The sequence below is a fragment of the Pezoporus occidentalis genome, unplaced genomic scaffold, assembly GCF_034315485.1.
Source record: "Pezoporus occidentalis ecotype Australia unplaced genomic scaffold, CSIRO_AGI_Poc_V1 ctg19, whole genome shotgun sequence".
NCBI classification, from domain to species: Eukaryota; Metazoa; Chordata; class Aves; order Psittaciformes; family Psittacidae; genus Pezoporus; species Pezoporus occidentalis.
This window is the reverse complement of record NW_026913748.1, coordinates 1,500,472-1,522,834: the sequence shown is the minus strand read 5'-3', so window position 1 is coordinate 1,522,834 and position 22,363 is coordinate 1,500,472. Positions and strand designations below refer to the sequence as shown.

The window sequence follows — 22,363 nt, the reverse complement described above, 5'->3', positions numbered from 1 at the left end:
TTTGGTTTTATAAGCATCCTGATACGTAAAAGCATATATCATGATTTCAAACCATAGAAATTGATATTACTCATTTGAAGCTTTCACTATGTGTACACAAATGTTCAGTGGTGTTTTATTCAACTTAAATGTTGGGACAGAGAAAAACTTGTGTGTGTGTTTCTCTGGTTTGCCTTGAAAATATGGTGTTATGATAGTTATGCCTCTATCTACCTCAGATCTTAAACACAGTTTAGTCTTTTAACAGGTTAAGACAAGATAGTTAATTTGTTATTTTTTAAAATTTATCACAGAAATTCTATATGCCACAGAAATTGATGGCAGCTGACCACAGAAAATTCAAAAAGGAACTAGAGCCTTTATCTCATCTACCACTAGTTACATGAAACATTAACAATGGGCCAATGGGCTATCACAGTGAGGAGAGTATTTAAGTAAATAAAGCAAAAAGGAAAGGCTGAAGGAATAAGTAGGCAGTGAAAAGATTGCCTGAACCAATTCACATCCACCAGGTCTTTGGTTTTTAATCTTCTCATCCCTAATTAGGATCTTCAGTTTGACTTTTTATCATACTAATACAACTTACCATGAGAGTTCTCCTGACTGCCTGTGGGGTGTAACAGGATGTTGCATGTAACAGGTCTTGGTGTTTTTGTGGAAAGAAAATTTAAGAGTCATTATCACTTCACTAATAAATAACTCACACTTTTTGTAAGAAAAATACCGTATAGCGCTATAAACATAGCATACCTATTGTGTGGTGAATGGGCAAAGCAAACTTTTAGTTTTTGAACACCATTATTTGATACTGGTCAAATTGGTTCATCACCTCCTCGCTCCAGGGACTGATATGCAACCTCATAATTCTGAGCTTAATTGAATAAGATTGCTAATTATATTAGGTAGCAATATCCATTTTTATAAAGCCGAATGCACATTTGCATTTCTTCAAAAGGCAATGTTGCAGGTATATTCCTTCTCTTTTTTTGTGCTTATATCAGCAAGGAAATAGTACTTTTCACCTATGGTGCATAATACTTGAAACATGTTTTTTTTAAAAGACCTAAATGCATAGAATCTATATACTGCCTATTTTTAAATTTCGTGCTGGTCTTGCAGGAAGACAAACCAGTTCTTATCCTAGTAAGCCACTCTGTAACTGGTTATGCTTCGTCAATGCAATGGATCAGTAACAGCATGAAATTCCAAAAGGCATAAGATCTCAAAAACACTGAAACATTTAGGTCCTTTTTTAAAAAAAGTACATTTTTCAATGAAATGCACATTTTTGGGGAAAAGATCTAAAAGTGATTTTGTGGAGAGGTAGGTCTGATAGGTCTGCTTAGGAAACATCAAGCATTATTTGCCCATTACACACAGCAGAAACAGCATTGTGGTCTCAAAACAAAGTTGGTTTGCTCTATTTGTTCTCCAGTTAGACAAGAGGAGAAAAGAATCTGGAATTACTTATTTCAAGATGGTTGAAAATCAGGATATTCTAACTGATCCTTATTCTCAGCTACTGCCCTCTTCAAAGGGGTACGTGATCCTGATTCCCATGGAGTGTACTCCTCCTTAGCACGGACAGGCGTTGCATGGCAAACAGCCAGTCATGGGAGAGGAGAATGACACCCCATGGGCTGTGTCGAATTTTATATATGTTTGCAAGCTGATCTTGACTTGCTGCCTTGCAGAAGGAATTCCACTGAAACACCAGTGTTTGCTACACAGTCACCCTCCAGAAAGCATAAGCACAGATAAAAGTAAAAGGAAAGAAACATAAAATTACATACCCGTAATTGTCTAACAGCAATTCTAAGATAACAATGTATTTCAAAGATTCCTCAGTGAGAAGCTTTTTTCTTTTTTAAAATAACACTGGAATATTACAAAAATTAATAAAACCTATGGATTAAAGAGCAAAGTGTTTTCCATAGTTTCTCATCCAGCAATGCAGAGATTCTCAGGGGCCCCCTGTGTTGTTTTTGTATACATTAAAGAAAATTCTCCATCTGGCTTGATAGAGCTCTGTTCTTTCTAGCAGCATTTTATCCCAAAGCTCAGTCATTTCTTATTTCTCAAATATTTATTTCCTTGCTCTGTTCTCACAAGTGCTGTCAAAGTAGATCAAATCAGAATGATCCTGGTCTGATCCTAATGAATTTACAGGAAAATGAAGTCTAGATTTCTGCTGCAATTCCTGGATTCTTGTAGCAATTCACTTTTTTTTTCAGCTAAACTGTCAATCTCAGAAATTATCATTTTGTTTAGGATGCTTCCATTGTTCTCTCATTTAATGGCTGCCATTGTGAAAATAATTCTCTTTATTGGTTGTCTTAGCTTGGAGTTGCAGGTAGTAAAATCGGTATTGAATCTTCTGTATAAAGATGATGCCTCACACAGGCCTCTGAAAACACTTCCTGCTCTTAAGACTGAGAAAAACATGGAAGTCAACAGATCCATCTTGCAAGTCCAAGCTGGTGTGGATTTCTCCAGTTCTTATCCATATGCCAACTTCAAGTAACTGAGAAGCACTGGTGTAACTACAGACCCAAATTCCTTTGGATTTCAATGTCCTTTCATTAGTCACCCCTAGTAGCAGCTACAGGGACTTAGGATTTGAAAGCATATTTATATAATTATGAAATGTACAGATTAGACTCAGATATCAGTGATGCCATCATATATTGTTACTGATTCCATTCAAGTTACAACAGATAAAAGCTATTTAAGTGGGATTTACCCACATGTTATTATAGTGCTGTTTTCACTGTTGTGTTTTGTTGGTTTTTTTTAATAATAATAAAGCAATATAAAAACTCATAACTGATTACACCAGAAAAGGCCAAATTCTACCTTGAAGAAGTATAAAGAAATGCATGAATGTCATTCTGAACTATTCAACTCACATCAAATGAAATAAAAAAATATGATGGCAGCCTTCAAATTTTGATCAAAACGCTTCTAACCTTACTGTAGATCCCGCTTCACTTTTTTTATGGTGTGATAAAGCCTCACTAACTCTTCTCCCATACTTTTATCTTGCTACTATTAGGGAGGTTAAACAGCAAGAGGAAGAACCTGAGGTAGATGTGTGGGAGCTCCTGAAGAACGCTAATCCCAGTGAATATGAGAAGATTGCTTTTCAGTATGGTATCACTGACCTGAGAGGCATGTTAAAGCGTCTGAAGCGCATGCGTAGGGAAGTGAAGAAGAGCGCAGGTATGGATAAGGCAGAATATTCTGATGTTCAGTAGTTAAAGGAGCATCCACCTTAAAAAAACAAACTTGCTTCATTCCCACATAAGGGGGCTTGCACACTACAACTCAAGCTTTATTACTGGAAGGAGTTAAGCAGGCTACTAGCTTGAAACTGGTCAGAATTGTCAGATCTGCATAGCTTTACAGTTATTCTAATGTTTCTAGAAAATTAATTGATTCATGTGGACTGGTTTAAGAATATAGAGACATAACATTGTGTGCATGTATTCTGACAGCTTTGATGAGATTTATGCAGTATCATTTCAGCATTCATATTCTTGTTATCTGATTTTCTTTTATAATAACACCTGTCTTCCACAACAGCTTTTGCCAAGGGTCTCGATCCTGCATATCAGGTGGACAAAGGAGGTAAAGTAAGGTTCATGGTAGAGCTCGCAGATCCAACAGTGGAACTCAAGTGGTATAAAAATGGCCAAGAAATACGACCAAGTGCAAAGTAAGTGGCTTTATTGTATGGAAGCAATAAAATGTGTACATATGTATTTCCTTGACAGGTCTCTTTTCCCAGGTTGTACCAATTTTATTTCTGAATTTCATTATATGTGCAAAGTATGGTATACTGCTCATGACCCAGAGAAGTCTACTAAATGTTAATGTTAATGCTAAATGTTAATACAGATTATCTCCTTTGCCTCAAGTGAAAAGAATTAAAGATCCTCAACAAAAAAAAATATGAAGCCACCTCCTACTTGGTAGTTTTTAAAAAAATCGGGAAGCACTGTGAGTAAATAAATCACTTGTCCTCACTCCAATGTCTCAAAGGTCAGAATCTCTCTACAGTACTTGGGTTCTAAGACGAGAGATATTTAGTACAAGCTGCTTCATCATCTGTATCACCTTTATACTGGTTTATGCTCTTGCTTTATCTACAAGAAGTGTTTTTTCAGGTGCACACACTTGAGTACAGGTAGAACAATGGCTGGAAGATGAGCTCAGTCCCTAGTATGGGCACAATCAGCTTTTACAGTCTGGTGCAGAAAATCCCATTCCACAGTCAGACACAGTTAGGAATGATGACGTGCAACCAGTAATGCATGACAATGTAATGTCTAAATGTTTCTCAGTAGCACAAAATCCTAGCACCTTTTTCCTCTCGTCCTGTGAAAAAATAGAAATTAGCAAAAGCCCTCTTACAAAGAAGGGGCAGATTTCTTTCATTCAATTGCTTCAAAAGTCAGTGAAGGATTTGGATTAATATTCATAGTTGACAAAAAATGTATAATGATCAGGATACTTTTTCTTCAGCCCCTCTATCTGCTGTGAGCAGTTCAGAAGTGTCTTGCAGGCAGCTATATGGATACCTCTTCCAGTAGAAGGACCTGGATTGAATGTTCTGGTGTATTTCTACCAGGCTGCTGAAGCAGCTGTCAGATGCTAATGAGCTTTGGTCATTACAAAACCTGGAGCAGATCAAAACTGGTGACAGAAAGGTGAAAGGCTCCATATCCCATTACCAAAACCCCATATCCCATTACTGATCTCTTGTGCCATCTGGCCTACCCATAGTACTAACTTCTTAACTTCGGCTATTATTATGCTTCACAAAAATGTTAAGAGTGTTGGAATGAGGATGGTGTCCTGTTACTGGTTATTTTCATCTTCACTCATCTAGAGTTTCTGACTCCCTATTTTTTTATTTATTTTTTTTTCCATCCTTGAAGGCCTGCTCTTCTATTTTTTTTAATTTATTTTTTTGTATCACCTAAGCCTGGGATTTTCCAAAAACCCAGAAACCAGAAGACGCTCGTTGTCTCTTTACATTATAACTCTTTTTGCCAAAAGCTGTTTGATAGTTCTGTTGAATCTTGAAAATTACTTCCCAGGACAATTTTTCCTGTTCTTTGTAGCATACAATATTCCCACCTCTAATAATCCCTAAAGTGTTTTCTGCATAAAACAAAAGAGGCCCAGCAGTTTTGCTAATTTACCTTTGCTGCATTCCTGTTTAAACAGATACATTTTTGAGCACAAGGGTAACCAGAGAATTTTATTCATCAATAATTGTACGATGGCAGACGATGCTCGCTATTATGTAACAGCTGGTGATGAGAAATGCTCCACAGAACTCTTTGTGAGAGGTAACTATGTCAGCTTGCTCCTATTTCACCTGCTGTAACTTGTGGTGGCTTTTTTTCCTGCAACAGAAATTAACAGGGATGACCTTGTTCAGTAGATTTATATATTCGCATTAGCAGCTCTTAGGATCACTGAGCATTTCTGTGATCCCTGGCCATAGCTTTCCTCATCCTATATTTAGTGGAAACCCTGAAATGGGACTACAGTTGATTTCATACTGTGCATTGGGATCTAGTAAGGCTGTAGTCTCCTTCATAGTTTTAAAGCCATTTTGGAGAATAGCTTGTCATAGTGTTGGCTTTCCCTAAAACCACACTTAAGTACCTGATCATGCTGACACTCCTGGTCCAACTGATCTGTTTCAAGTACCCTCAGATTAGGCTCTCTAGCAGTTAGTTTTCATTCCATCTGCACAGATTTAAGGAAAGACTCTACCAAAACTATGAATAGATGGCCATTTCTTCACCCTTCCTACAGTGTTGACAGTCTTAATATTCATAGCACAACAAAACAAAGAGAAAAGCCAAACTTAGAGTGTGAGAAAAAAAAAAATCATCAAATATTTCAGAAAGCAATTCAAGATAACAAATTACATTGCCCCTATAACTATCATAGGATAACTGTTGTACAATCTCTTGCAAGTAAATAGACTTGAGTTTTGATAGCAGGAATGGATTAAACCAATAAGGTCACAGTGTTATGTCATCAGGGGCTATATGCATAATGGGCTATAGGACCTAATGAAAATACAGCTTTATGAGAGGGTTCTATGGGAGGCAAGTGGGAAATGTCAGCTTCTCTTCATCTGTTTGGACAAACTATCAATAAAACAGGATGCAAGGCAGGAATTAACCTGAACAAATGTTATTTTTTTTATTTGTCACTTTTCCTACTCACATCTTCACAAGGAATGACTTTTCAAAAGCAGAAGTGCACTGAGACTAATATTAGAATTTTAAACTCGTATTGTCTTCTATAGCATGATATTGAAAAGCTCTTTCACTTAGTTTTCTCTCTCAGATTGTAATTGAGCAATTTACTCTTTCCAAAGATCCTCCAATTTTGGTGACCAAAGGTCTGGAGGATACCAGTACCTATGTTGGTGAACGAGTAGAACTGAGCTGTGAAGTGTCTGAGGAAAATGCAAATGTGAAATGGTAAGCCACACTTTGAACTGATACTGTTTTACTTGAGAATAAACCCCAGAATATTTGAATTGTTGGCAAAAATGGGGACAGCTTTCTCTATACCAGTAAACCTGAGAATTAAGTAAATCTCAAGAAAACTTTGTTAAAAAATGTATCAACAGCAAAACTATCCTTAGAAATTCATGGATGAGTTTGTTTAACATTTTCTTGTGCCTTAAGTCTTATAAAGTTTTCTCTGGAAGTTTCAGTCTACAGGAGTCTTATTTGCACAGGAATTCTATTGGAAAAATTATCATTATTTGTTTTCCATTAGGTTTAGAAATGGTGTAGAACTTACCGATGATCCTAAGTCTCGGTATCGAATCAAGGTTGAGGGCAAAAAACACACTTTGGTCATAGAGGAAGCTGCGAAAAATGACAATGCAACTTACTCAGTAATGACAACTGGAGGCCAATCAGAAGCTAAGCTTTCAGTTGATTGTAAGTATCATCCATCTTGCTCTTAAGTTCATATGTCAAAGCCTTTTCCTGGGGCTTTAAAGGGAGAATTAACTTGATACTAGTATTTCTGCTGCCAATCTCCAGAACAGTAACTTTCTTTTAGACTTTGCAGTAACAGGCAATGAACTAGTCCTGGTCCTGGTTGAAAATGTTCTGTAACACCATAAAGATGGAAAACCAAGCTATCCCTCCAAATATATAATAGGTCAACAAAGTGAAATCTTCAAGCAAAGTAGCCACCTTCCTTTAATCCTTTCAGATTTTCACAGGAAAGCCAAATCATGGCTTTTTAATCAAAATCAGAAAAAAAAAAAAAAGTTGGAAAAAATAAGCAGTTCTGTAACTGGGAATACTGTTCAAAAGCATCAGCGTCACTTGGCCTGAACTCACAGGCCCAAACACATGACTATGTAGCTTCCTAAGAATTGTTTGTGCAATATCTTTTTTAAATGCCTGTGTTTTTTAGCTAAATGTGTGTGTCCGTCCTCTAAAGTTATTATATGTAAACAGACGCTGTTTTGTAATACTATGTTTTGACTTTTTTTGGTAATATTGTTTTGACTTTTTTTGTACAAATTGGCATCCTAAGCACAGCCAAATCATGCTGTTCTGTTATCAAATTAGTATCAATTAGTGTATGTGAAGTTAAGCTTACTGGCCAGTCAGCTTTTTCTACTAGCCTGACAGAACGGATTGATAACTACAGTCCCCACTTGTGGTGAAAGACTTTGGTAAGTCTCCAGAGTATCTCAGATCAGCTGGGAGAACTATGAGAGCAGCTAGGAAACTGTTAGATGACAGGAAACGTGGGTTGTAACCTTTCTAGTGCATAGGTCTGGGGACACAGGTCTTTCACCTCTTGAAAGTTTCTTACTGGACTCTGGTGGATAGGAACACCCTACCTCCAGCAACTAAACACCAGAGAGGGGACAGCATTAAAGTTATGCTCCTGGGCTTAGTTCTTCTACTAGAAATACTCATGGAGTTTCGCCAGTAAGGACATGGGTATTTTGGATCACCCTACAGCATCAGGCTATATGAAAAGAGGTTAATTTATGTAGCTTACATAAATTGACTTGAGAACTTTAATATTGGAGGTATTTTTCTGATTTCAAGACTATTGTGATGGCTAGTAGCTGCTCTGTGACAGAACCATGAGCTATTGTTTGATATTAGCACTAATATCTCTGCTTCTGTTTTCCTAAGTGAGACCACTGAAGATATCACTTGCACTCGAAGACCAGACTGTGAGGCTTGGACAGGAAATCCACCTGAAGTGTGAGATATCTGAGAACGTGGAAGGAAAATGGTACAAAAATGGTCAACTGGTTGAAGCTAGTGATCGTGTAAAGCTTTATCACAAAGGAAGGTAAGCCTCTTGGGTATTGACTTGACTTTGATGTAACGATACTGTAGAGATGTGCCAATATGTGTGCTAGTTCACTGAAAATTATCTGGTAACCAAGCCTCTCCTCTGTCCCTCAAACATATTTGTTTTTATCATCATGAAAGCCATGTCTCCTTGCCTCCTGTCATTGTGTGTCTTTTGGCTGTGGAGGACAATCATCAAATCCTTGATCCACCTAAGATAAAGCTATTAATTTTTCTTGACATTGCTGTTGCGGTTAGCACATAGCTTTTAAATGGTTTTCTGATAGATTATGTTTATGTCAACTCAGAACGTGTATCTCTGTAAAGTATTTGGAGATATCAGATCCCTTTGCATTTCTAATCCGTCCTTTTTTACGGAAAAAAACTTTCATGGAAAGTTTGTCAGTTTAGAGAAAAACAAGCAAGCAACAAACAAAGAAAACAACCAAAACTAATCAATCAAAAAACAACAACTAAAACAAAACCAAAAAAAACACCCCAAACCAAACAAAAATCTCCTACTTCTAATGATATCTCCTTCACTTCAGTTTAGCAGACCATTCGTACAACTGGGAAATGCCCTTGTAAGGATCATCTCCCTTCTATCAGTTTAATGCCATTTCCCCTCATATGATCATCATATGCCCTTGTAAAAAGTCGCTCTCGGATTTCTTGTAGGTCCCCTTTAGGTACTGGAAGCTTCACTAAAGTCTCCCAAAGCTTTCTCTTCTTCAGACTGAACAATCCCAACTTTCTCAGCCTGTTCTAATAGGAGAGGTGCTCCAGCCCTCCATTCCTCAACAGGCTGTAAAATGTTTGCATAGACTCCCTAATGCTGTCTCAGTTGTAGTAAGGGACATAAGCTGAATATACTCCCCACAACCCACATAGGCCCATAGGGCAAGGTGAGGGAAAAAGGAGCAAGAAGGGAACAGAGCTTAGCACAGCAGGTCATAGGAGAGCAAAAATATCATCATATTGGAAGTCACGGTTAAGCAGTAAGAGCAGTATATGCTTTGCTCACCCATTTCTTTATTCTGGCAAACAAATAGTATATTGGATCCTATCACAAAGATTGCTAACAAGTCAGAATATTCCCACAATGGGATCACCTAAAGATTTCTTCTTGAATAACCAACTTACAATTTAATGGCAGCAGCATAAAATCCCTGTGTCAGAGATTGCACTCCTGTATTTTTTTAGCTCTGTGTTCGAACAAAAAAATATTAAAATTGCTTACATTATTTGGTGGTTGTCTCAATAATGTTTTGTACAAATCACACAGTATTTAATCAGCTAAAACACCACTAAGCAGCCAGCAAATGATTTTTAGACAGTAATTTTACACACTTGCACAGATCTCCTAAGCTTTTTACAGATTTTATCTCATAGCTTCAAAGTCTTCAAAAATAATTTAGACCGCTTTTTTTTTCCACCTTTTTACAGAATCCACAGATTTGTTATAGCAAGTGCTGCTGTTGATGATGAGGGTGAATACATGTTTGTACCAGATGCCTACAATATTAATATTCCATGCAAAGTACATGTTGTGGGTAAGTACTTGGCACAATGACTTGGATACAACATCTCTTTCTCTGACCTTTAGAAATTAAAGGCAGTGTGAAATATCCTTGATTACAATCAGCTTGTTTCCTCTGAGCAGGCATCCACCAGAGAAAACCAACCTGCTCCTTTTGCAAAGTTCAAGTGAGTTAGTCAGAGTGCTATGCCTGTGCTCAAGACCTGCTCACAGTTTACAAGCTTAGGGGAGCTAATGAGGAAGGCTTATTGATGCTGAATTCCTAAACCTAAACCACTATTAAAAGTCTGTGTTGCTATCCTCTTTTCAGATATACAGTGTTGTCTTCTTTGAAGAATTGGCTTGCTAACATTGTGAAATGTGATTTAGTTTGATAAAAGAGTAGTAGAATAGGTACATATTTGCCTATTCCCTAAATACATTAACTGATTCCCTAAATACATTAACTGATATCTAGACAGCACAATGCTTCTGGCCAGCTTTTCTTCACTCAGCAAAACAGAAGGCTTGTTAATAATCCCAGTCTTCTGAACAAAAATTAAACAAAGCATTGACACTTCCCAAGACAACACCTCACTGGCTTTTAACTGGAATCAGCAATTTGGAAGTCAAAAGGAGAGCAGTATAAATGATCAAAGTTTTAGCAAATATGTTCTGTAATTGAAGCTGAAAGAAATGGGATATCCGTGTTAAAAAAAACAAACATTGGCAGCATTTATAGAGAACGAAGAAGGAAGGGGTACTTGAGGGGTATGTCTACTTCCAATAGATATAACTTCCAATTAAATAAAAGTTGTAAGAGGGTATTCATCAGTTGTTCCCTGTACACATGGGGTACAAAAATGTGACCACTTAATTTTCAGAAAAAGGATTTTAACTGTAAGAACAGTGATGTCAGAAGCATGGTAAAAAGTGCTGTAGAAAGCCTGCAATGGAAATTCTTAAGAACCACTTAGAGGAAACATCTCTCAGAAGTTACCTGAATACTCATCATTCTGCCCCAGGAAGATAGATTTACTGTTTTCAATGGTTTTACTACTCCAAAATGTCTATGGTAGCATGATTTATTTTTCATCAGACAACTACTTTGTTAAAAGAAATTTTCTTCACAAATTTTCTTCCACACAAAAAATCAGTCGACTAATAATACCAGGAAAATACATAGAGAATGTTTCTCTATGTTGCAGACCTTTCCCAAGTCAGTGAGCTCTCAGACTGGCAGTCACACAGCAAATTTGGACAATCTCTCCTTTTTCAGATCCTCCTAAACTCCACCTGGATGGTCTTGGGGAAAATAACACTGTGACAGTAGTGGCAGGAAGCAAACTAAGACTTGAGATCCCTATCACTGGTGAGCCAACTCCAAAAGTCGTGTGGAGTAGAGGAGACAAGGTACATTGTCATTATAGATGTTTCTTTAGCTTAACAAGGGGCCTTTTCCTTAAAAAACAATAACCTTTGTCCTTGTGAAGACATTGCATTAATGGCAGAAAACAAGGAGGACATGCAAAAACTCTTCTCACTCAAAACTGAAGGGTAAGATGGATAAATATTCAGTATTTTGGGGCTCTTTTTGAGGAAAGCCTGACATTAATGAAGGAAAAAATATGGGTTTGCTATAAATAAATTGTAAAGGAGAGGGACGTATGAGATGCAGGTGAAACCTAGTGAAAACCTACCAAATGGCTACTTCTACTGTACAGATTGCCCAGTTACCATATTTTAAAGTTATTTATTTGTCCCTCAGTTATTATTTTCATTTTTGTGATCATTAGGTGGCTGAAATTTGGAGCTTTTAGAGTGTTTTTTCTTACTGGTGTTTCAGCTTTTTTGATGAAGTGTCCTGTGCTGCATTTGGATTTGGATGTTTGAGTGTTTTGATTCTTCAACCCAGAAAATAAAATTTTTCCCTCTGTTTCTTTTGATTCCTAGGGGATCACAGACAGTGGAAGAATACGGGCAGAAACATACCCAGACAGCAGCTGTCTGGTCATTGATGCAGCTGAGAGGGAAGATTCAGGTCCTTTCAGAATAACATTAAAAAATGAGGCTGGAGAAGACACAGCTCTAATCAACATTAAAGTGGTTGGTAAGTCATGTGAAATAGTGCACATGAGCCATGTCTTTTATCACAACCCTTTTCAATATACGCATCTCGGAGAATGCTACTTTTCCGCACCCCAATCAGAGACAGATTCTTCTTCCTCTGTTTAAGGGGATTCTGTAAATGCTGTCCTCCCTAGCAACCAAATTGTTGTAGATTCTCAGGAAACTTCAATTTCCCTGTTTGTCCTCATTTTCAGATGTGAAATTGAGGTGAAAGGATATTTTACTGAAGGACACAGAGGCTTAGCATGGGATTTAAGCAGGAGTTAATTATCACCCCCCTGACATCTCATGTTGCAAGGGCAGCTGCCTCAGGATGTCCTTAACACTCCTTAACACTCTCCATTCTTCATGTGGCTGTGGGTTCTGTCTTATCACACATCCTCAAGTGCCTCTTGAGAGTCCTGAGTGTGCTGAAGAGCTTTGCATTTATCTGTTCCTAACTACCTGACAGGATCCACAAAGACCTTCTTCCTCTCCTCATTTGGAACTCCTGCTGCACCTCAAAAATATTCATTTTTTATTCAATCTATGCAAAAGAATAAAAAAATATTTCATTAATTAATTAATATTTACTTTGTGTACAACAGATGTACCTGATCCTCCTCAAGCACCAAACGTGACTGAGGTGGGTGAAGACTGGTGTGTTATGACCTGGGAACCTCCAGCAAATGATGGTGGATCACCCATCTTAGGTACGTACTTTTCTTCTTTTTGTGGTGATGTTTTAATATAGACAAAAGAAACATATCCCAGATAATGGACACAATAAGATCAGCACTTAGCTCAGTCCCTGGAGAGTTGTAATTTGATTATCCAGTTGCAGGAATGTTCTACCCAATCTTCAACTTACCATATACTTGTTTTTCTAATGGTTCGAGGTTTGTCATTTTGCATGTTGTCCCATTATCAATCCCACTCGTTGAAAGACAACCTTTTATACTACCAAACTTTGAACAGTTAGTCTGTTTGAATGGTAGCAGGAATTTCAGAAACAATTTACTGAGTAAATTGTAGTATACGCTAATACACTGAACTGAGAGGAAAGTCAAAGGGACCCTGAGGCCAGCAGAATCAGGCCCTTTTCCCTGTGAGCTACATACAGTGGTGCTGTAAGCGAAGTCCAAAATAAACTCATGCATGTCTGTGAAAGCCAAGCAAACAGGTGAGTATCAGACAGCTTGCAATGGGTAAAACTTAACTATAAACCATTCTACAGCTAGAAGGGCATGTTGAGGTTTATCCTGAAAATATGGCAATGGGCAGTCAGAAAATAGACCACTCACTACTGAGATTTATGCCACCACTCACTATAATAAAATTTTGTTTGGTCAATAGGATATTTCATTGAAAGAAAAAAGAAACAAAGCTCCAGGTGGATGAGGTTGAATTTTGAATTGATAAAAGAAACAACTTTTGAGCCAAAGAAGATGATTGAAGGTGTTGCTTATGAGGTCCGTGTATTTGCTGTTAATGCAATAGGCATTTCCAAACCAAGTATGCCTTCCAAGTCCTTTGTTCCTTTGGGTAAGTAATCAAAAACACAGAAATAAACATGCATTTAGAAAGTTACCATTAATACATTATTACAGTCATCTAATTATATAACTGTAGCTCTTGTTGCACTTGTGCTGCTCAGGTCTTTATCAGGTGATGCCAAAACTATATGTCTATCCCTGAAGGATTTATACTCTTTTATAAACAAGAAACAAAGACATATAGACAGAAAAAAGGTGAACTAAAATAAAACAGTGACTTGCTGTAGGTGAGCCTGATATGATCAATACTATGGCCAATATGTTTTAAGGACCAGAACTAATAGTTCCATGTTCTTGTGTATCTGTCTAGGTACCTCTTGAGAGAATAGCATGAAGCTATTGCCAGTCAAACTGACAGTTCAGAGAATTGATAAGGATGATGGATTATAGTCTTTGCTGTTTTGTGTGTCTTTCTCCTCTGTAAATTCCATCAGGCACTGCCTTTTGGCCAAAACATGATCAGAACTGATCAGAAGTCTGAAGATCACTATTTGCAGGCTGTTCTGTATGAAAATGAGACTTCTTTCATGTTTCAGTACTTGTTTTGCTGTTACATAATAGCTTGACATTTAAAATATACAAGCATTCACAAATAATCCATATATTTCCATTAAAATCCCCACATGCATGCAATCTGTCATAAAGATAGAAAGCTATGGAAGAAGTAAGTGAATTTGCATAATACTGTAATAAATGATAGGATGAGATACATTTGAATAGCTCCTAATTTCTCTCTCTGCCTCATGGATATCCATTAGTTGAAGTAGAGCCTTTTTTCCCAAAAAGGTATCACATATTTTCTATATCCAGATTAGGCTAGATCATATTTTATACTATTCTGCGTGTCATTTTACTGCTTTATATTAATGTAACAGCTATAGGGCCTTGCCATTCACCTAGTGACAGACTGATTTGGTGGCCTTTTCATATAAAGAAACATTATCTAACTATTATGATAACCACAAACCCCTGTAAAAGAAAGGTGTCTTGTTCTGTAGGCCAGCAAAGGTTCCCACTTTGCTCAGTGGCAGCCCCACAATGCAGAGGAGAAGGAAGATGGTGGTTGTTATTGCTAGAAGGTGCTCTCCTCTTGCCAGAAGACACTTGCATTCGTAGAATACACTACTCACAACTTCTCTGCTCTGCTTTCCACCCCTCTGTCCTTCTCATTCCTCAGCAGGAGGAATTTAACTCTGGGTCAGGCTGTGAGAAGATACGGGATGAGATACCTGCTTCTTCTAGTTTGGTCCTAATTGGGAAAGATGTGGCAGACGTGACTGGAAATGCCTCTTAGGCAGGATATAGCCTGTCACCTATGATGCTTAATTAGAGGAATACACACCATAAGCATAAACTTAACTGTAACACGTTTTTCTGCCTTCTCCCCTCTGCCTGCTTGCTTCAGCTGTTACTAGCCCACCAACTCTCCTGGCAGTGGACGGAGTGACTGATACCTCAGTTACAATGAAATGGAGGCCACCAGACCACATTGGAGCAGCAGGTTTAGACGGCTATGTTGTAGAGTACTGCTTTGAAGGAAGTAAGTGACAATGACTGTGGTATGTTACTCACAGTGTAAGTAGGTGAGACTTTCTCCATCTTTTTCTCTACAGGTATTAGATCCTTTCACTTTAAGGCAGAAACTAATCAGTCAGAAAACTTCAAGAGCAGGGGTTTCACAGGCTTTGTTTGGTTTGTATTCCAGGTCCCACCCACTGATTGCAGTTCAACACATCTTACATTTGATCTGAAATACAAATCAAAAGCCATATACTCTATTGTAGTCTACCAAGCACTGTATGAATAACTTTCCTCTTTTTTGACCTGAATGAAGTCAATGCAGTAAAGAGTGGATGGATGAATGGATAGGAAATGTGTGGTCCCAAATATGTGCAGCTTGGCTGGGTTTTAGGGACAGTCGATCCTCAGTGTTGTAATCCCTATCCTGACATTACTACTAATTGGCTACTTCAAGTGCCAGTTCCCAATACTGAGGACAGAGAGCCTCTCCAATAGCTGACTGTAGAAGTTTCCTGGGCATGCAGAGCTCATGTATTGATTTTGAATTTCTCCAGTGTTTCAGTGTAGTTAGTTTCAAGATCTTTAACTATGTCCATCTAGGACATAAATCTATACAAAACTGAAGGAGTAAGACATAAGAGAGATGTAAGAGAATAAACTTATGAAGGAATAGGGAAACCTTACACAAGGAATATAGGGAAATATAATTTATATCTTACAACTAAAAGCCTTTGGTGGTCAAGCAGCAGAAACTCAGTGTTTTCCAGCAGATTTTCTTCTAAACTGGCATCAAACGAAGCCTATTTACAAAAATTAAAACCCACCAACACCTGGGTAAGTATCAAAGAGCTTGAAGTGGTATGCACAATACCCAGCATCTGTAGGCAAAACGCTCATCAGTGGGACTCCAGCATTGTTGTATTTGGATGAAAGCAACATAGTTATCTTCAACTCTGCTCGCTGTTCCTCTTAACTGCACTGTAAATCAAGTGATGTGTTGGACACCTTTCTTCATAAAGGCATTTATTTCAACAAAATCTTTTCATGACTGCAGTCCGCAGCCTGGAGACAAGAGGTAGATGGCAGAACTTGTCGTTCACACTGTGACGTGTTTTAAGTTCAGACAATCAAGGAAAACAGTAGTTCACAAAAGTGGTCAGACCCGACAGGAGCAGAGTTCCCTTGCCTCTCTCAGATGAGTGGGAGAGGGGGTGAAGAAGAACCACTGGCTTTTCTCAGGAGCACTCAGCATCTTGTAGTATTGAGCTGAATATCCGTAAGGAGCAGGAACAGACTGCAAGAAGCTCAGAGGTCTGGAGAAGATTACCTGAAGGCAGACAACAGCTGGAATGGTAGGAAAGGTTTTCCTTGTATACTGGGAGGGAGCTGTGGGAACAGCTCAGAATGAGTAAGCATGCAGTCTTACATCAAGATGCAGCATTCCAATAATGTCTCCATTGGGCAGGCAAGATGTATGGGAATATAAAGGGGGATGACAATGTGAGGACCTCGGTGTATGCTGTATGTTATGCTCTGTTTAGCACTGGTAGGATAGTGGGGGAAAAGCTAAAAGTGCTATATATATACACTAGTGAAAACTAGGGGTTTAGAGGAATCTTCCAACTTTGTCCTTTAAAGACTGTTACTCAGAAGATGACTGTATACTTTTTGAATGGAACAAATTCTTTACTCTCTTCTTTTTTTTCAGATAGGTTTTAAACCTATGAAGATACAACAAAATGGCAGTGAAGTCTGTCATTTTATTGTTACCCACCTCAGTTAAAATACAATGGGTACAATGTATTTTACATAGCTTTCTGAGTGTTTATGTATATCTATATATGCCTCCTATATATGCATATACATCTATATATACAAAATTGACACTATTTATGTATATATGTTATGAAAATGGTTAGGAAGAAGCAATCTTAGTAGAAAATACCAATTAAGATGCTTTATTGGAATATACATCCTTTTCTTTGTGTTCAGTCCTGTTTTTATTTCTTGCGATATCATAGTGCCTCCTTTTCTCAGTCCTTTCAGTGCCTGTTCTGCCTCAAACTAATTTATTCTATAATTTTTCATAACTCTCCTTAATTTCAAGGTACTTTTAATGGCTGTCTATATTCATTCTGTTGTTCTTTTCTTTTAGTTATCTGTTTGTAAACTGATTTGGTTTTACCTTCTCCATTCCTTTATCATTGTCACTGGAGTAGTTTTAAAGAAGCCTTTTTTGAGGCTTCCTTATCATAGCAATCATTAGGAGAAATCACAAGATGAAAATAGGAAGACTATATATAAATATATATATATATATAACTATCATTTAGAAGAGTAGTGTACCATGAGCATTGGTTTGGCTTCACAAAAATTGGTGTTTCCCTTTAGTCTGAACCTCATAACTTGATCAACATGGTGTACTCTTGGACTTCCTTAGCTATGGTAGGACCTTTAACAGCTCTCTGTGTATCACTGAACTGGAGTTTCATCATGAGCGTCTGGATTTTGCATTGTATAGGTGTGAATAATGCGACCAGAGAACTCCCAGCTAGTTTACAACATTTGACTTGAACCTCTTCCTGTGGTGATGTGTAGTAGACCAAATCTTGTTGACACTGGAGAAGTCAGTTCCAAGTAAAGTATGTTTTCAATTGGTTCTTGTGTGAAGTTTCAAAGGTAGCCTGAGGAGCTTGGCCATAGTTTTCCCTAAGACACTATGTTTATCTGCCTTTAAAGGGCCATTGTATCTGCAGATGATCTGTTTTCCTAGCTAGTAAATAAGCATTGGGAGACAGTTGGCTGAGATCTTTGCCAGTGTTCCCATCCAGGACTATGTATAGATACTAGAATAGTATTTTTATTATCCTGAAAATAGTTAAGGGCAAGATTCCAGGAAATCCAGGGCAGTAAGAGCTTTGTCCAGGAAATAAAGCCTTACTGGTTATATCGTATCTGTCATCATCCATGGTTTTAGCCTTCTTTACTTTTCTTTCTATGTTGCCTTAGTTAAATGTGTTCTCTTCCTCTGTTTCCCCAAGGTTTTTTCCAAGACTTCCCTTCTTTCTATCTCTCTTACTCAGAACTCTTCTCTGAATTTCTTCGCTCTTCTATGATGTGTTTTCTTCTCCTTGTACCTTTTGTCCCATCATCATTTTGTTTCATTTCTCTCTTCCAAGTGTTCCTTTTGTCTTCTCCTTTTCATCTTTCCAGGGCTGTGATCAGGCCCAAAGGAAAAAAAATCAACACAAACAACTTTATCTCCTCCTTTTCCTTTTTGCTTTAGCTTTCCTGTGAGCATCCCTCATAACTGTTCTTTGATCTAGATGCCTTCCTCCCATCTCTTTCCTCCCTGCAGTCTCCCTAAATACAGGACCTCTATATCTTAAAAGCCCAGCATCTATCTTTGCATACTTACTAACAGGAATTGCTAACCACTGACAAAATGCTCCATCTGTGTGAAAGTGGGTGTCTCTGATTAATTTTAAAGATGGATTCTCACAAGGTATATCGACAGATCTGTCTGAGGAATTGCTGGAGCCACCTTTTAACGTGGAAGGTAAAGTATTCAACAAAGGATATGTCTTCTTTAACGAAAGAAAAAAAATCTCTTCATAGAAGTAAAGTTAAATTTCTGAGAGGGAATATCTGGGGCAACAGCTTATAACGAATTAGCTACCGTCCATGCTGCAAGGGGGGAGGGTGAGGTGCTTAGGAAACAGACATTGATTCCAATCCTCTTCTGTTAGAAGCTGAAAGAAACAGCTTAAAGGAGAACTTAATTCCTAAAAGTAAGACATAGAGTTAAGAAAATGTACCCCAGTATTGTGCTCTAAGTCTGCGGGGCTCTGTAGTTTATAATAGTTCTCTTGTCTTCTGTGCCAATTTTATAATGCTGTCTTTACATAATTGTTGTGTATTGATACTGACTTGCTACTGACTCCAAATGTCAAGGTACCTGCAGTGATAAAGCAATCTATGTTTGGAGGACAGGTTGGAAAAGAAAATATGGCTTGTAACTGGAGCTTTTCTGAAAGACTGAACTGCTATGATCACTCTATGTGATCTGCCTGCGGGCAGGATAAAAACAATCCAAGAATGCTGTGATAAAAGTGAATAATTCGGACAGAGCACTCATTATTTAAATGCATTTTAAATGCGGGCAGATGACATTTCATTGCAATTTGTAAATATTCTGTGCTTCTCTCATCTCTGGACTCTCAGTAGTACTTTCAAGGGTATTCAGTACTGGTTGAAATTAACTGTGGAACTCATTTCTCTCCGAGGAAACTGTTACAGGAATGATGAGTGCTTTTGGAAATATACTCATGTCCCCCTTGTTTCTATCAGCTGAATTTAAAAACTAATCAGTTTTCTCTCTGGTATAATTAATTGATAGACACACTCTAAAAACATTTATTTATCTAAATATATAATCAGCAGAAACCCTTTAAGGTTTGAAACATTCTTCCTACATATGAAAGTGCATCAATATCATGTTATAGCATAATAATAAACATAAAGTAGGAGTATTCATTAGAATATAATGAATATATATAATTTAAAATACAATAGATAGCATAATAAAATATATACATTTATATGTATATGTTACTGTTCTCTAATTTTCCTCATCTGTGCAATGGATGCATTTATAATTCCCTATTCTTTCGATTCGTCCTCCCGTCCTCTTTTCCCTAAACTAGCTGATGAATGGATCGTGGCTAACCCGGAGCTGACAGACAAAACGAAATTTACTATCAATGGCCTGCCAACTGGCTCAAAAATCCTTGTGAGAGTAAAAGCTGTGAATGCTGCTGGTGAAAGTGAGCCTAGGTACCACCCACAGCCTATTTTAGTCAAGGAAGTGATAGGTAAGATCCTCCTGCCTACGCTCATCCACAAATACACTCTGCTTCCATACTTAGCTCTGTCTTTTTAAGGCTAATACTTACTGGAAATGGATGATATGGCTTTACAGAGCCATCGTGTGCGGGCTAGAAATCATGAAACCATCTTTAAAGAAAAATCATAGTTCTGTCTGTTTATTTCTAAGATTTTATTGCTCAGGCTTCCAAGGCGGTTTTTTTTTTTGTTTGTTTTTTTTTTTTCCTGCAAAACTTGAACTTGATGCTGTTTTTTTAAAGTTGTGCTAAGCTTCTCACCTATTCTGACCACCATAGTATTTGTTGTTACAAAACCCGACAGTGTGTAACATTGTGGGACCAAGAGATCTAAGATACCTTACTCAGTGGTCTCTTCTGGGAGTTGCAGGCCACAGACTCTTCTATTTGTACTGATGGCCACCAGTTAGAGCAAAAGATAAATGTCAATCACAAGCTCTTGGCTTTTTTCAGAACCTCCAAAGATTCGTCTACCGAGACACTTAAAGCAAACCTATACTCGAAGAGTTGGAGAAACTGTGAATCTTGTTATTCCTTTCCAGGTAAGAACTCAAAACACTGGTGAGAAAATACCCTTTTTCTTTTACTGCTGCTTTTCAATATATTTTAAGTTAACTTTGATAGGACAGTGAATTAAGGTCTGCAGATGTGGAAGCACACTGAAGTACACAGGTGCTTGAAAGCTTTTATGCTGACATCCCAAAGAAATTATGTTAAATCAATTAATTAATCTGGTAACTAGCTTAGACAGAATGATTTGTCACCTGTCATCCAAAGGACACTCACAGCAGATATTACATGTAAGCTAATTGCAAGTACATTGCAAAATGGTTACCCTGGCAGTAGTTAGATACGACATCAAGAGCGGGACCATAGTATTTAATCATTTTCTGGTCATGAGCGAGGTAAAAGGAGGAGTTTCATTGTCTTCTACAGAAACTGCAACTTTCAAATTCTTGAAAACACAGCTATAATATTACTATTTCTAAGGATATAGCACATTTTTCCATAGCATTGTGTTCACCTTCATCCCCATATGTTTTACAACAGTGACTGCCTATCTACCTGCAGGGTCCTTATTCTTGTGAGTACAAGAATTACAGAATTCACTTCTATTGCATGTCTGCACACCTAAAGATACCGGGTGAGCATAATCTGGCTTCTACAAGGCTGTTAAAAGCCTAATAAAAGCTTGATCAGCAATACACTGCAAGATACACTGCTCTTGAGAAATGAAAGGAATGTTGTATGGTTATTCTCTAAGATAAGGCATTCAAAAAGGTGTGGGATTACCCTTTCTGGAGGCAAAAATTGTTTGCCTCTGGAAGGCAAATTCCACAGTAAAGCAGGTGGAATTCACTCTGATGTAAGTATCTAAATTGGGCATGAGTAGGCCCACAAAAATGTCACACAAGAGATGTCAATCCAGCCTACCTAACAACTATTCCAACTGCTCTTTGCAATGAAAGAAAAGAGTTTGGGATGCCTAGACATGTGGCCCACTTCTTTTATCTTTCACTGGCAGTGTAGAGAACGTAGGCTCTTCCAGAGAGTAAAATGCTTTGGTTTGCACTTTCTGCATTTTTCTCCTTTTTCTTTTAGAAAATTGGAAATTCATTGTCAAATTTATCCATAAAGTTGATTGTCTAATTTAGCCATAATATGAAAATATTTTCAGTCTCCTGAAGGGAAAAAACAGAAAGGAAAGAAAGCTGAATTTTAGGTGAATTAATATAATTGCAACTCAAATGTCACACGATTTAAAAAAGAATTCTCTGTTTCTTTCAGGATGTTTTTTATTTCCTGTGTGGAAAAAATGGGAAATAAATCAATTTTTTCTCCACCCCCTTTTCTCTCCCAAAATTGTATACAATTTTTTTCCTGGCTTCTTACAGGGAAGACCAAGGGCAAAAGTATCATGGGAGAAAAATGGTTCTCCAATCGATAAGAACCAAATCAACATCCGCAACACTGAAAATGACACCATCATCTTTATCCGAAAGGCAGAAAGGTGCCACTCTGGAGAATATGACATGAAAGTGGAGGTAGAGAACTTGGTGGACAAAGCTACGATAGATATTCAGATAGTTGGTAAGTTTTGAGAAACAGAAATAAGTGCATGCCAGAGAAGCAGACTCCAGCCATTCCAAGGCTATAGGAAAACAGAGGAATCCCAAAGAACATCTTTCTTTACAGTGATAACTCTCCAAGTCCAATTATTTGGATATTGGTTCGTGGTCTCTAACTAAACCTCCCTACGCAATGGCTGGTGTTTGTTGGAATACGTCAGTCTCTTTTTTCCCCACTGTTACGCTTTTCATGCTCTTGTCTATTCAGGATGCAGGATTTTTCCCACTGCATGGTATCCATACACAG

At 37.8% G+C, this 22,363-nt stretch overlaps 1 protein-coding gene across 1 annotated transcript in view; it reads left to right on the top strand.

Annotated features, from left to right (window-relative positions):
• The window catches only part of MYBPC1 (myosin binding protein C1), a 76,378-nt gene that overhangs the window by 39,561 nt on the left and 14,454 nt on the right, over positions 1-22,363 (top strand). The window contains exons 11-26 of the mRNA XM_062616379.1: positions 3,056-3,222; positions 3,586-3,718; positions 5,236-5,360; positions 6,410-6,515; positions 6,820-6,986; positions 8,214-8,376; positions 9,825-9,931; positions 11,177-11,310; positions 11,851-12,007; positions 12,615-12,719; positions 13,363-13,551; positions 14,968-15,102; positions 18,574-18,642; positions 19,790-19,957; positions 20,441-20,529; positions 21,883-22,078. Of these exons, the coding sequence (XP_062472363.1) occupies positions 3,056-3,222; positions 3,586-3,718; positions 5,236-5,360; positions 6,410-6,515; positions 6,820-6,986; positions 8,214-8,376; positions 9,825-9,931; positions 11,177-11,310; positions 11,851-12,007; positions 12,615-12,719; positions 13,363-13,551; positions 14,968-15,102; positions 18,574-18,642; positions 19,790-19,957; positions 20,441-20,529; positions 21,883-22,078 (2,210 nt within the window). The remainder of the gene's footprint in view (positions 1-3,055; positions 3,223-3,585; positions 3,719-5,235; positions 5,361-6,409; positions 6,516-6,819; positions 6,987-8,213; positions 8,377-9,824; positions 9,932-11,176; positions 11,311-11,850; positions 12,008-12,614; positions 12,720-13,362; positions 13,552-14,967; positions 15,103-18,573; positions 18,643-19,789; positions 19,958-20,440; positions 20,530-21,882; positions 22,079-22,363) is intronic.